Source organism: Cebus imitator, unplaced genomic scaffold, assembly GCF_001604975.1.
Source record: "Cebus imitator isolate Cc_AM_T3 unplaced genomic scaffold, Cebus_imitator-1.0 Scaffold53, whole genome shotgun sequence".
Classification (NCBI taxonomy): Eukaryota; Metazoa; Chordata; class Mammalia; order Primates; family Cebidae; genus Cebus; species Cebus imitator.
Genome location: NW_016107368.1, coordinates 584973 through 599308, shown reverse-complemented (window position 1 = coordinate 599308; position 14336 = coordinate 584973). Strand labels below are relative to the sequence as shown.

Genomic DNA, 14336 nt, shown 5'->3' with positions numbered 1-14336 from the left:
TTTCATCCTGGATAAAGCTGGAAGAATAGTTTGTTTTGCTTTTTCAAAGACCATATCTCTCACTCTTTTAGTTCTTCATGTGCTCAGAGGAAAAGATGGTTTATGTCCTGGCCACAGCTAAATTGTGGATCCACTAGAGCTCATAGAGCGCTGGGAAGTTCCCTTGTAGTGAAAGTCCCATTCTTAAGGTGTCGGAGTTCCTGTGTATACCAAAAACCACCACCTTAGTATTATCTGGATTCTGCATTTTCCCCCAAGATCCTCTGGACTGAGTGTTCCTCTTTCCCACCAGTCATGAAAGTCTTGCCAACAACAGGGTGCTCGGATCCTTTTGTAATAGATCCTTATCCACTCCTGCAAGAGTCACAATGCAAGAGACAGTTGCACAAAAGCATGTTATAAAAACTAAAGACACCAGCAGGGAGGTATACAACACCTGGTCCATTGACCTAAAACGGTCAGTTTATGCAACATTTTTTATGTGATTTAATTCTGTAGTTAAGTTTACAGTCCAGGCCCTTAGAAAAGCCTAGAAAGAAATATGGCCTCCTCCACTCCTAGGATTCAATCTACTAAAAGTACCCCTTCTGGCTGTGCACAGTGTCTGTGTAACAGAGGGCACTGTCTCTTTTTTTAGCAGATCCAACCATCTGTGCCACAGGGCATATTTGCTGAGCTATGGCAAGGAGTCTCCAACAAGAACCATGAGGGAGAACAACTTCCAGCTTTACTTGGCATTGCTCTTACATCCTGGAAGGACCTAAGATGCCTTTGCAGGGTGCTAGGACTTGGCACCCTCCATCATATCAAGGCTGTGGAGCATGGTACTGGGGTTGTTAAAAGGCACCATGGAGAACATGTTTTATTGCTCTTGGCTTTCCAACCCTATGTTTGAAAAGCTGTCTGGTGCACTGTTAAACCTTCCTATGGGTCAGAGGGCTGTGGCAGCAGCTACTACCAGCTCCTTCCCTGCTGACCTGCAAACTTTTTCTCTGGACTGGATTCCAAACTTTTTCCTGTCTTGTGATTACATTTTTGTCCTCAGTGTATTCACTATAAGGCCCTTTGGATCCGTATACAGATGGTCTCCATGCCCTCAAGTTTGCAAAACTTTGGTTAGATCATATTGCGCATACCCTTTTGGAATTCAAAGTTTACATTTTAATTTTGTATTATTTTCACTCTCACTACCAGACTCCTATCTTGAAGGAGAAGGTGGACTAGAGATTCAAGTAGTGTGCTTTCTAGAGCTGTAGCAGGGTTACTGAATTCTCTCCATGACAAGTTCTGTTACAAATTTAGGCCTTCTACTGTAGACATCCTGATAGACTATGGTCTAAGAAGGGTCAACTTTTGCCTGAAAGGAAGACACCTCCAGATCGTTTTATGTCCTGACTGGGAAAGTGTTTACCAGCCACCTTATAGCTATACTGTCACCAAAGTATCAGGCACCGTGTACCCCTAGAAACTTTAAAAGAAAGGACTAAGCTACACTCTTAATGTTACAGTGATTGAGCTCTCACGATTTTCCACTGTCCTAGATTGTAAAACTTGTATTCTTGAGAAAGGATGTCTTCCTACCTTCCCTTTGTAGATGCTTGTTTCAGCCTATGGACCTATGGTCCTTGTCATTCCTAAGGTGCTCTTACTACCATGAAATCAAGCACTATAGCACTGAAACACTTAATTGTGCTTGCTTATTCAATACTGTGAGTTTGGTAGAAGCAAGGGCTTTCTCTTCCTCACTATTTTGTCTTTGAGTTGCAAAACCATGCCTGGCACCCCTGGGCACTCATATATTTACTAAATACATAATTATAGAAATGCAAGTAGAAGCTGTGCCATTTGCCTTTGCTTGCCTTCTCCCTGATTTTTAATATTCTGACTAGACCTGAAACATTCTCCAGCCTCTCCTCACCTGCCTTCTTCCCATGTTCCTTCTAAATATGATAGTTTTGCCCAGACTGACTAACATGATCCTTGTTCACCTGCTGATTACAAAGGATTGGAGATAAAATAATCATTGCTCCATCTCCCTATTTTACTGAAGGCCTAGAGAGGTAAAGTCAGTTTCCCAAGATTATACAGCAGATCCACTCCATAGCATTCCATTTCCCCAGCTTCACCCACTAGGCTGGCTACCTACTCATTTTATTTCTGATCATCATCCTATTCCCTCTCCACAGGTTCTTTGATATCCACCTTCCTAACTTTGGGAAGAAGAATAGTCTGGACTTTTACCCATACTAAGCTTGTAGAATGTCCTGTCCGATCTCTTGTGTGGAATTAGGATTTTTCTTGGTGCTACGCAATTTCAGGGATTTGTGACCTATGGCTATACTGAGATATATTTTATTAAATGCCTACATGATTGCTACACTATTCCTGTTCTTTGGTAGATTTACATCTTTAGTTGAATGTAGCCTGGAAACTTTATCTAGAAACCTCTTTTAAGTCTTGGCCACAGCCAGGGCAAGCATCTGGAGCTAATGCTAATAATGTTTCTCAGTTCTTCCTGGAGAGTAACCATGTGTTCAATCCATCCATACTCCTACTGCCACCACATTCTCTGATGATGTAACTAGGTCCAGTACAAGCAGTTGTTTCCTCCAAGTTACTTCTCATTCTTAAGTAAAAATAGTTTCCCAAGCCAGCAGGATTTTTCAGGCATAGGCATCTAGCTCTCCACTGCCTGAAACTTTTGTCCTAGGCTTTTGTTTCCTTCCCATGCTGAAGGTGCTGATTTGGCCTTGTCTGTTTCAAGAACAGTGACTAGTACGTGATTGAAGTAACCCAACCAACCAGTCTTTGATGGTTGCTGTAGCACAGAAGATTAGGTAATTTGGAAAACACACTAACTATGACCCTCAAGGGAATGGTAATAAGGTTCCAACTAGTTTAATGGAATGTGAAAGGTGATGGAATGAATATAAGGTATAGTGCTGAGTAAATTGTTTTGGTTTTGTGTTGTAAGGGAGGAAGAGTTGGAATCAAACTTAGCACAAATGTAGTTCCTGGGTGGCAGGGAGAATGTTAAAATGTCATTAGCAAAAACAGAAAGACACAGGGAACAAGCAGGTTTAGCTAAAACTGGGAGAGTAGGAGGACAAATGCAGTATGGGACTTAATAGATTGGAAGTTCCACTGAACATCCATGTCATATTTATTAGGCAATCAGCATTATGGAGTTAGAGGTCAGGAAAGAACTCTAGGACAGAACTTTAGACTAGAAAATTCCCCATACTGAGTTGGTTTTGAAGTCACAGCATTATTTTATAAGTAGAGTAAGAGATGGAGATGGACAGAGCATTTATTGGATATATGCCCATTTAAAAATGGGAAGCAGGGAGAGGACTAGCTTCAAGAGGTTAAAGTTTGGGCAGTTAACGTCTTTTAAACACAATTGAAATGGGACATAGGGCAGAGTAAAGATGTGAGAATGTTATGGAAAGGTAGTTTTTGGATCAAGGTAGAAGGCCTTTGAGCTTGAAGTACCCAGTCTCAACAAGAGTAAAGAAAATAGCAAAAGTATGGAGACTTTTCATCAGAAGTGGGACGTTGCAACATGTATCCCCAAAATAAAGCAAGGTCCCTACAAAGATGAGGTAGGCACACAGTGGCTGATAGCATGGGGGAAGGCAGGAAGAATTTCAAGTAAGAGGTAGCTACCATAGGGAATATGGACATCTGCAGCGGGTGCTGCTGAGGTCGGATTGCTTACACTGAAAGGACAGTCAGCCATGTGTGGTGATTTTTCTAAGGCTGCAACATCAGCAGTTGGGATCTGGAGCAGGAGTAATGAGTGGTGGGAGGATAGTGAGAAAGTGAATCGGTCCCCTAAGTGGAGTGTCTGAGCAGGACATCCATGCCAGAGGGAAAAGCTGTAAGAGAGTCGAAGGAAGTAGGTAGACTGAGAAAGGGAGGAGTTTAGGGACTAGAGGTGACAATGAGGACCGAGAGTGGTTGTTTATATAAGTAAGAATGGGATTAGGTTTGATCTGGGGTGAGGAGTAGATCAATATATAAAATATTTTTGGAAACTGGTAAAAATTAACATTCCTAACCTACAGCTGAAATGTGGTTCCCTGTTCCTAATAGTTGATATTTTCCCTGATCATTGTTAATTTTAACAATATTTTCTTCTCTTCCTGTTTAGCTGAAACATCCTGAGATTTCCCACTCTCTTGTATTCTTAGGTCAGCCTTCTGAATCCTCTCATTTTAGTCTAGATCAGTGATCTTCAACCTTGGCTGTGTACTGGAGTCACCTGAGGAGATTAAAAAAAAAAAAAATTAGATGCTTAGACCTGACCCTGGATAATCTAATTTAATTGGTCTGCTGTATGGCCTGAACATAAGGATTAAAAAAAAAAAAAAATCTCCCCAGGTAATTCTTCTGCAAGGCCAACCAAGGTTAAGATCTATTGGTCCAGGTATTCTCCCAGGTGAGAGTAATGACTCCCATTAATGAGTTGCCCATATTGGGAACTACCTGGTGAGTACAAGAGGACTACTTTAACCAGGGCTGTTACAAGTGTGTCTGAGCCTATGGACTCAGGAGATCAGGGCATGTATCTCAGCTCTGTGATTATAAGAAAGCTCTGTACTATCCAGAATAATGCCTACAGAAAAGTGAGGGTTAAACTGGGTAATTTGACATGCTTCGCACAATGCTTGACACATAGAAGAACTCAACAAATGTTTTTGTTAATATTTGTGTTGTGATGTCATGAGTACTTTATTCTAATATGAAAAGGCTATTTTTCCAAAGGCCCACACAAGTCAAATTCACTTTCCCTCACACACTATTTATTTTGCATCTAGACATTGCTTAATGAAGGCAAATTGCAGGTTACCTTATTTTTAAGTTGAAACAATAAAGCTTCATGATTATAATGATATAGTGATTATATGTACAGTACTTAGTGCTATAGTGAAAGATGGCAAGGGTTACTTGTCTAAATATGAAACTTAGTTTCAGTCAGTTGGTAAGAAAGTAGCCACAGGGTGGCTCCGTCAGAAGCCCAGATTTGATTTCATGAGGGCTGAGCATGGACTGTGATTTCTTTAAAACCTTACTCTGGAAGGAACCTGCCCAATGAGAGTTCATTTATTTCTTTTACTTTTTCTCAAGATTGTTTATCCAACACCTCTGCAATATTGATACCATTTAATTTTTGTTTTAAATGTCTTTAAAAATAAACAAACATAACTTGCCCCCTTACGCCTGTCATTCAGCCTGGCAGGTCCTTAGTGGGCTAGACCTACCTTTCTGATGAGCTGCCTGCCCCCACCGCAAGATGATTGTTCGAGAGGTAAAAACTTGCCAAAAACAACATTAAACTTTTAATGGATGTTAACATACTTGCATTTACAAGCAGTGAAGTTTGTCACCTTCATGTTGTTATTTATGCAGCATTAACCTTTTTCTCCAGATCATTGAGACTGAAAATATGATGGACCGAATTGTGACTGGCTTGTCTGAGTCTAGTGTCAAGGTGCGGTTAGCTGCCGTCAGGTATGAGCTTTAAATGGTCTGAATAAAAACCTTTTGCCATGTTAACCTGTTTCCTTTCTGGTCCTTCACTGAGTAAACACAGACTACAAATGTTCCTCAAAAAAATGCGCTCAGGTGAATTCATAGAGTGTATACCATTGTCTTAACAGAGAGCCTAGCCTCCAAACCCCATGAAGTGATCTGATGTAGTTCGCTTAACAATATAGACATGCTTGAAGTGTACATTAGTCATTGTGAAATGCCAACGAGTTTGTTTGAAAAGTAAGAGTTTTGGTTTCTTATGAAGCTAATTTTGATTATTCTTTGTAGATGTTTGCACAGTTTATCCAGATCTGTGCAGCAGCTTCGAACCAGTTTCCAGGATCATGCTGTGTGGAAACCTTTAATGAAGGTAAGAAGAAAGGATCAGTCAGTAACAGCCATACTCGCAAAGCCTAGAGTGAGCTGAGCCAGTTAACAGTACTCCCTAGTCAAGGAGTAGGTCTGATTTTTGTGCAGAGTATTTTGAACACTTATCTTCTTAAATCTGATGTTCTGAGTGTCTACAAATGCTTCATGTATGAAGCGGAACTACAGGCCAGATTTTCTTTTATTAACTAAGCTTTAGTTACTCACCTGATCTCCCTGTTTGTTTAATATTACACCTTAACCTTATATCCAGAATTATCCTAGTAATTTTTAGTTCTGAAAAGCAAAGGAATCTGCCATTTACAGAGATAATGTGTTGTTCTTAGTCTTTTAGCAATCCTTGGATTTTTTTTTTATTTTAATAGGCACAGGATCTCACACTGTCACACAGGCTGGAGTGCAGTGGCTCAATCACGGCTCACTGCAGCCTTGGGTCACCCCCGCCAACCCAAGTGAGTCTCCCATCTCAGCCTCCCAAGTAGCTGGGACTACAGGCATGTGCCACTATACCTGGCTAATTTTTCTGATTTTTTAAAGTAGAGACAAGGTCTCACTAAGTTGCCCAGGCTTGTCTTGAACTCCTGAGCTCAAGTGATCTTCCTGCCTTGGCCTCCCGAAGTGCTAGTTGGCCCCTGGATATTTTTTAGCATCTTTGATGTTAGGTCTCTACAAGCCTCTTTTGTCCACCCCAAAAAGGTTCGGGGCAAATAAATCTGAATCAAGACTTAGAGCATGCATCAAGTGGCTGCTAATAATGTTATCCCCCTGATATATTACAAAACCATAGGTCTACTTTGGTCTTTGGTCTATCATTTTTTTTCTTAAGTGATCATATACTTGCATTTAGTCAGCCTGATTTTTTAGAGTTTTGTTTTGTTTTTGCATACCTAGTATGTACTAAGCAAAGCCTTCAGGTACAGTGAGCCTACCAAAAGCATTTTACCACAGATCTGTTACTCTTGGCTTAAAGCTTCAGGTTTAGGGGGCAGGGGCATCACTGTGGCAGAAATAGGCTGGCCTGGCATGGCACGGTGGCTCACGCCTATAATCCCAGCACTTTAGTAGGCTGAGGCAGGTGGATCATGAGATCAAGAGATCGAGGCCATCCTGACCAACATGGTGAAACGCTGTCTGTACTAAAAATACAAAAATAGCTGGGTATGGTGGTACGCACCTGTAATCCCAGCTACTCGGGAGGCAGAGGCAGGAGAATAGCTTGAACCTGGGATGCGGAGGTTGCAGAGAGCCAAGATCATGCCACTGCACTCCAGCCTGGCGACAGAGTGAGACTCCATCTCAAAAAAAAAAGAAGGAACTAGGCAAGAGACTATTCAGATGGGAAAAATATAAAGTGGGCTTTGAAAGCAAGAGGAAAACAGGAGGATTTTTCCAGGGAGCAGAATAGCATGAGGAGAAACATTATGTATGGCATGTGTAGGGAACAGCAAGGATGCCTTTATGACTGTAGTAGAGGAGTGGGATATAATGAGATATAACAGTGGGCAGGTAAGGACAAAGTGGAAGAGTCCGACCAATGCCGTGGCCTTGGGAGTTGACATACTGCGTGGTTCTTCCATTGAGGAGGCTCATCTAATGACAGAGTGTATGATTTATGTGTTGAGGTCCTGGAATAAAGCAGTAGGAATGGCTTAGGAAAGACCATGTGAACCCTGGAGATACTTCAGTGGAAGAAATGATAGATTGGGTATATGATTCACTACTGAGGAGCTGTCAGGGGACTACAAGAGTTTTCCAGTCTAAACAAGTGTCACAATATGGTCTTATGAGGCCTATCAGAACAGCATCTTTCTTTAACTTCTTTTCAGTGGGCATGCCTAAGCAGCATGTAACATTGAACTTGACTCTTTTTTTTTTTTTTTTGAGATGGAGTTTCGCTCTTGTTACCCAGGCTGGAGTGCAATGGCGCAATCTCAGCTCACCGCAACCTCCGCCTCCTGGGTTCAGGCAATTCTCCTGCCTCAGCCTCCTGAGTAGCTGGGATTACAGGCACGCGCCACCATGCCCAGCTAATTTTCTGTATTTTCAGTAGAGACGGGGTTTCACCGTGTTGACCAGGATGGCCTCGATCTCTTGACCTCGTGATCCACCTGCCTCACCTCCCAAAGTGCTGGGATTACAGGCGTGAGCCACCGCGCCCGGCTGACTCATTTTTATCCATTGGCACAACTTCCTGAGTTTCACTCTTTTCCATCCTATTAGACATATGTCATCTCTTCTGAATATTCCTCGTTCTCTGATACCCTTTTGCTTCCTGAACCTCATTAAGAGCCCCAAATCTCAGAATGGTTATTTACCTACACCGTACTCTCCAACTATAATATCAGTACCTTTCTATGCTTGGAACACACTTGCCTATGGAGTATGCCAGCTCTCACCAGCAGTAGTTTATTTCAGGTCCACCATCCTTTATCCAAAACTGTTGGGGCCAGATTTAACATTTCTGGATTTTTTAAGGCTCTCCTCACTTAAGTGGTGTTTTCTTTTACTGTTCCCACTCTTTATTATTTTTATATTGCACCTTTTTCATAGCAGCTTGATCTTGATTTATTGATTGTTAATTCAAGATTTTTTAAGTGCTCTTCTGCTTCCCCAATTAACTACCTTTTCATCCAGGGCCATTTTCCCTGCTTGCTCAGCTCAGTAGCCCTCTATCATACAAATTAGAAATGGAATAATGTGGTTTCCCTTTAGTTCTTTCTGGGAAAAGGTCTGGTGAGCATTCTAGAAGGGTTTTGTGTACTTGGGCACATGTGGGTATAATTACTCTCAAACTGCAATTTTGTCCTGTGTTTAAACTATAGTATTAAAATCTTGGAAGTAAACAAATGATTTACTTCAGATACTTTTTAGTCTCTAGTCCAGAGGCTGTTTGCATATCTGTTGATTTTTCCCATTTGCTTTTCCACATTTTTAACTGTTGGTTAACAAACTGCAAGAAAGTAGGCATTGGATTTTAATTTAAAAAATTATTTGTGACTGTTTTTTGTTCCTATTTTGGTGAAATTGTTTGGTCAGTATTAGATGTCAGCTTCTGAATTTCACATGTCATACCTTACACTGCACCAGGTAAGTGGTTTTTAAATTTATAGGATCTCTTCTGCTTTAGTTTATCATTAGATGTTATCTAATGTGAATGTTACCTAATAAAACTTGATAAAAACAAATTAATTTCTATAAACAATGAACATTTTCAAAAATGAATTATGTCAACCAAAGCAACTTTTTAAAGACTTGATAGGCACCGACTTATTTCAACCAGTGTTTCTAAGTAGTATAGTTTTAGAAAATGATTATTGCTCGCACCCATTTTGTGCAGTGCCATTGGGTTGCTACAGGCCAGTATAAATTAGACCATAGATACAGATTATTTCTTCAGGAACTGTAACTGTTATTAGAAGGGGAGATTGGCATAATTGTGCAAATAATTTGAATAGATTGCCAGGCACGGTGGCTCACGCCTGTAATTCAAGCTCTTTGGGAGGCTGAGGTGGGTGGATCACGAGGTTAGGAGATCGAGACCATCCTGGCCAATGTGGTGAAACCCCGTCTCTACTAAAAATACAAAAAATTAGCCGGGTGTGGTGGTGCATGCCTGTAGTCCAAGCTACTCAGGAGGCTGAGGCAGGAGAATTGCTTGAAACCAGAAAACGGAAGTTGCAGTGAGCCAGGATCGTGCCACTGCACTCCAGCCTGGCAATAGAGCAAGACTCTGTCTTTAAAAAAAAAAAAAAAAAAAAAAAAGAATTTGAATAGATTGACGGTTGTGAGGATCCTAAGAGAGGTCACAAACCATGGCAATGGGACCCCAGAGGAGGACAGAATGACTTCTGACTGAAAGGGCTAAGATGACTTTAAAGCTTGGGTGGGATGTACCTAAGAGATAGAGGAAGGGCAAGGCAAGGAAAGGGTGAATAGGGCCTTAGGGAGGTTGTGACAGACACAGAGCTCGGCATGCGTAGTATATGGGATTTAATTTGATCTTTATCAATGAACAGTCCACAGGAGAGTTAAAACACAATATCTTAGGCAAGCTGCCTCTACTTTATAATTTATGCTTATTCTTAACTTGAGAACTTCAGACTTGGTTTAGCCAAGGAAAGCAGATAATTTTTTTTTTTTTTTTTTTTTTTTCTTTTTTTTGAGACGGAGTTTCGCTCTTGTTACCCAGGCTGGAGTGCAATGGCGCAATCTCGGCTCACCGCAACCTCCGCCTCCTGGGTTCAGGCAATTCTCCTGCCTCAGCCTCCTGAGTAGCTGGGATTACAGGCACGCGCCACCATGCCCAGCTAATTTTTTGTAGCTTTAGTAGAGACGGGGTTTCACCGTGTTGACCAGGATGGTCTCGATCTCTTGACCTCGTGATCCACCCGCCTCGGCCTCCCAAAGTGCTGGGATTACAGGCTTGAGCCACCGCGCCCGGCTAGCAGATAATATATTTAACTGTCTGAAATTTTTTGTGATTACCCATTTCTGGTTTGTATAACTAGAACTACTAATACCCCTTTTGGGATCGTAAGCCTGAGCCTGATCTGATCCCAGATGCAGATGATTTAGTTGAAGTGATTATTACATATAAATGGTGGTGTTTATGAAGACTTGTCTCTTAGAATCTAGAAAGGACAGGTTCTAATAATTAGCAACTAACATTTGTCATCCTGCTATGTTGCCTTCTGGTTCTGTGAAGGTCCATGGCAATTAGTTTACTGTATACCTATTATGTGCCTGATAGTAAGAGCAATTATGGTACTAAATTACCATTTTCAAAGCCTTACTTGTAGTGCCATGACTATGTGCCAGTTACTATTCTAAAATTTTTCGTTTATTTTTCATAACAATCCTGTGAGGCAGATAGCATTTTATATCTGAGTAATACATGTACCTATTTAGTTGTTGAGCCAAAATTTGTATCCGAACAGTCTTTGTTTCTCATTTCTCTCCTGTGGTACTTCCCTTATTATTTACCATAACACATTTAATCCTAAATAGTTCTGTCAAGGAGGTCTGATTTTCCTCAATTTATAGATGAAGAAATGCAGGCTCAGGCTAGTTAGTGGACGTGTCTGGGTTGGAACAAGGTCTGTTTGATTCCATTCCTGAGAACCAGTCTCCCACACTGTCCTGCCTGTGCAGTAGTAGCTTGCTTGATCCATCAGTGCTCCTGTTCAAACAAGCCATTCTAGCGACACATAGGAAAGACAGGCTGTAAGGCCGTTCTGTACATTCATAAGGGGTTTGATTGATGGAGTAGAATGAGCTAACTTACCCCAGAGCGGTCCCTTGGCCTTCAAGCATTTCATAGAGTATCTTTCCCTAACGTGTCTGTCTCCTCCCTGCAAAAGCCCCCAGTGAGGCTGCAGCTTCTCTTAGCAAGATAGATTTGAGGGCCTTAGTCAGTCATAATTATAGCACTAGGTGACATAGTATCAAATGGATCCTTCCTAACCATCTCTCCAATATGAAGAATCAGGTTGCAAGATCATTGTTCTTGTTTTTATTTAGTCATTTTATATCTCATCTTCATCATTCCAAACCGTTAATAGTATCCCTTTTTTAATTCCACAGGTTTTACAAAATGCACCAGATGAAATCCTAGTGGTAGCATCTTCCATGCTATGTAATCTTCTTCTTGAATTCTCTCCAAGCAAAGAGGTTAGTATTGATTTTCTTTTCCTAGACTTTGCCTAGTCCAGCTAGAGCTTACTCAAATACTTTTTAAGTAGTTGACATTGAAGTTTGTGGGTTGGGTTTAAAAACGACTTCTGAATTGTTTCATTGCATAGGGGTGGGGACGTGCAAATAAATTATTCATTTTAAAATATGGTTATTTCCCATTATTCTTTTTATTCCATCTAGCATATTCAGCTTATTTAAAAGATATTACAGCTTAAAGTCCATCTACACTGCCTCAAACTGCGAATGTAAGAAATAATTTTTCTTACAAATACTAAGCTATGCTCAGGCTATCTTTTTACTAAAGTATAAATTAAGACTAAATTTTGTAAACCAGAATTATGAATCATTTCAAGGAGATAACTCCTGTCATTGGGAAGTCATCTTTTGATGTTTAATGTTAATGATAGTTGTTTGGGGAGAGGTTGGATAGGTGTTCACTTCTGCATTTTATAAAATATTTCAGTATGTATTCCTTTTTTAATAGGAAAAACTAAAATATACCTTAGTGAAGGAGGGAAAACCCTTATAAAGTTGGTTTTGTTATGTCATAATGCCTCTGATCTGCCCAATCATGAACTCAGGTTTATTGTGCATTTAGTAGTTCCATTGTGTTGAATTTATTTTCTGTATTATAGCACTTGTAGGCTTTGACTGTAATTAAGAAAGGTAGTATTAACAAGATGGAGGTTCTGGCCAGGTGCAGTGGCTCACACCTGTAATCCCAGCACTTTGGGAGGCCGAGGTGGGCAGATCACTCGAGATCAGGAGTTTGAGACCAGCTTGGCCAGCATGGTGAAACCCTGTCTCTACTGAAAATACAAAAATTAGCCTGGGGTGGTGGCACATGCTTGTAATCCCAGCTACTAGGGAGGCTGAGGCAGGAGAATCACTTGAACTCAGGTGGCAGAGGTTGCAGTGAGCTGAGATCATGCCACTGTACTACAGCCTGGGTGAAAGAGGGAGACTCCATCTAAAAAACAAAAAAATAAGATGGTGGTTCAGAAATAGTTGTTCAACAAGCAGGAATCTTGGAAAAAACAGGTAGATACTGGTAGTCACTCTGTTGGAAGAGAAAGGCAAAATAGTATACCAGAGCTTCCCTCAGTTCATCAGTTCCATCTGCCTTATAGATGGGGTCTTGGCCTGATGGTAACTGGCCAGTCACAGCCAGTTTTTAATTAATGTGCCACCATTAATCATCCTTCACTGCTCTTATATTGTCCCAGATCTGCCTTCAGGATATTTAGGGTCTGGTTAGGAAATAGGTAGATGAGATCAGGCAGAGGATCACGCATATGATTTTTTTATATTGAAAAATAAACTCCCAACCTGGGCAACATAGCAACACCTTGTTTCTACTAAAAATTAAAAAATTAACCAGGTGTGGTACACACACCTGTAGTTCTAGCTACTGGAGAGGCCAAGGCAGGAGAATTATTTGAGCCTGGGAATTTGAGTTTGCAGTGAGCTATGATCATGCCACTATATACCAGGCTGGGCTTCAGAGTAAGACCCTGTCTCAAAAAATTAAAAAAAACAAAACAAAAACAAACAAAAAAAAACTAGATTCTGAACCAAAGTGGGGGAGGGAAATGCTTTAAGAGCATTTTTTGTGGCAATTGACAAATTAGAATATGGACTCCAAGGCGGGGGGATCACCTAAGGTCGGGAGTTCAAGACCAGCCTGACCAACATGGTAAAACCCTTTATTAAAAAAAAAAAAAAAAAAGAATATGGACTATAGATTTGATAAAAGTATTAATTTAATATTACCTTTCCTAAATTTGGTAACTGTACTATGGCTAAGAGAATATCCTTGTTCTTAGGAAATACACATTGAAGTATTAAGCATAAAAGGGGCATGGCGTATGCATCCTACTTTCACATGGTTCAGAAAAGGTAGATAATGTGGATTAGGAATCTAGTACGACAGAGATGATAAAGCAATGATGGCAAATGTGAAAAACTGGCGGATCTGGGAAAAGACTGAGAGTTCCTTGTATTTTTGCTACTCTCTAAGTTTGAACTTATTTCAAAATAAATTTTTACAATATCACAAATTATAAAGTTGAGAAATGTTTATCCCTTTTTCTGGGTATATAGATCTGAATTGCTTCTGACATTTATAGAATCCTCTTGACAAGTGACCTTTAAGCATTCATTGGTGATGGTAAATCTTAATCCTCTAAGGTTTGAATTTTTTTTTAGAAATTACCAAAAATTCATGTTTGTTAAAGCATCATAAATAAAGTTAAGTAATTAGACTAAAGCATGGTTTTTTAGGTGTAAAATGTGGCATGACTGTAAAAGTATAGGACTATTTTACTTGTATAATTGATAAGTAGTCCTGAAAATATCCTAAAAGATAAATTCTGCAGCATGTTTGGAATAAGACTAACAGCTTGGAAGGAGGATGATTTGGTTATCTAAGTTCCTGTATATTTATTTCCTTTACCAACCATATTACTTCATAGTCAGAGTTTATAAGGAATGCACAAGATATATACATAAAGCAGAAAGTGACAGAGTCTCAGAGAACAGTGAGAGTGGGGAGCTAGGTAATGAGATCATAAGGCTATGTGTGAAATGTACAGGTAACTAGGATGTCTCCTGAATCCTCCAGGACTACAGGGAAAAAAGGAAATGATGGAGTGGTTTGGTTTGGTTTGTTTTCTTTTTCTTTCTTTCTTTCTTTCTTTTTTTTTTTTTTTTTTTTT

The 14336-nt window shown here is 40.2% G+C and overlaps 1 protein-coding gene across 5 annotated transcripts in view; it reads left to right on the top strand.

The window, feature by feature from the left end:
• The window catches only part of ARMC8 (armadillo repeat containing 8), an 82626-nt gene extending 70965 nt beyond the window's left edge, over positions 1 to 11661 (top strand). For all 5 annotated transcript variants that reach the window (XM_017528235.2, XM_017528231.2, XM_017528232.2 and 2 more), the window contains 3 exons: positions 5435 to 5517; positions 5827 to 5908; positions 11509 to 11661. In XM_017528235.2, coding sequence (XP_017383724.2) covers positions 5435 to 5517; positions 5827 to 5908; positions 11509 to 11631 — 288 coding nt within the window. In that variant the 3' untranslated portion in view covers positions 11632 to 11661. The remainder of the gene's footprint in view (positions 1 to 5434; positions 5518 to 5826; positions 5909 to 11508) is intronic.
• Positions 11662 to 14336: the final 2675 nt, after the last annotated feature.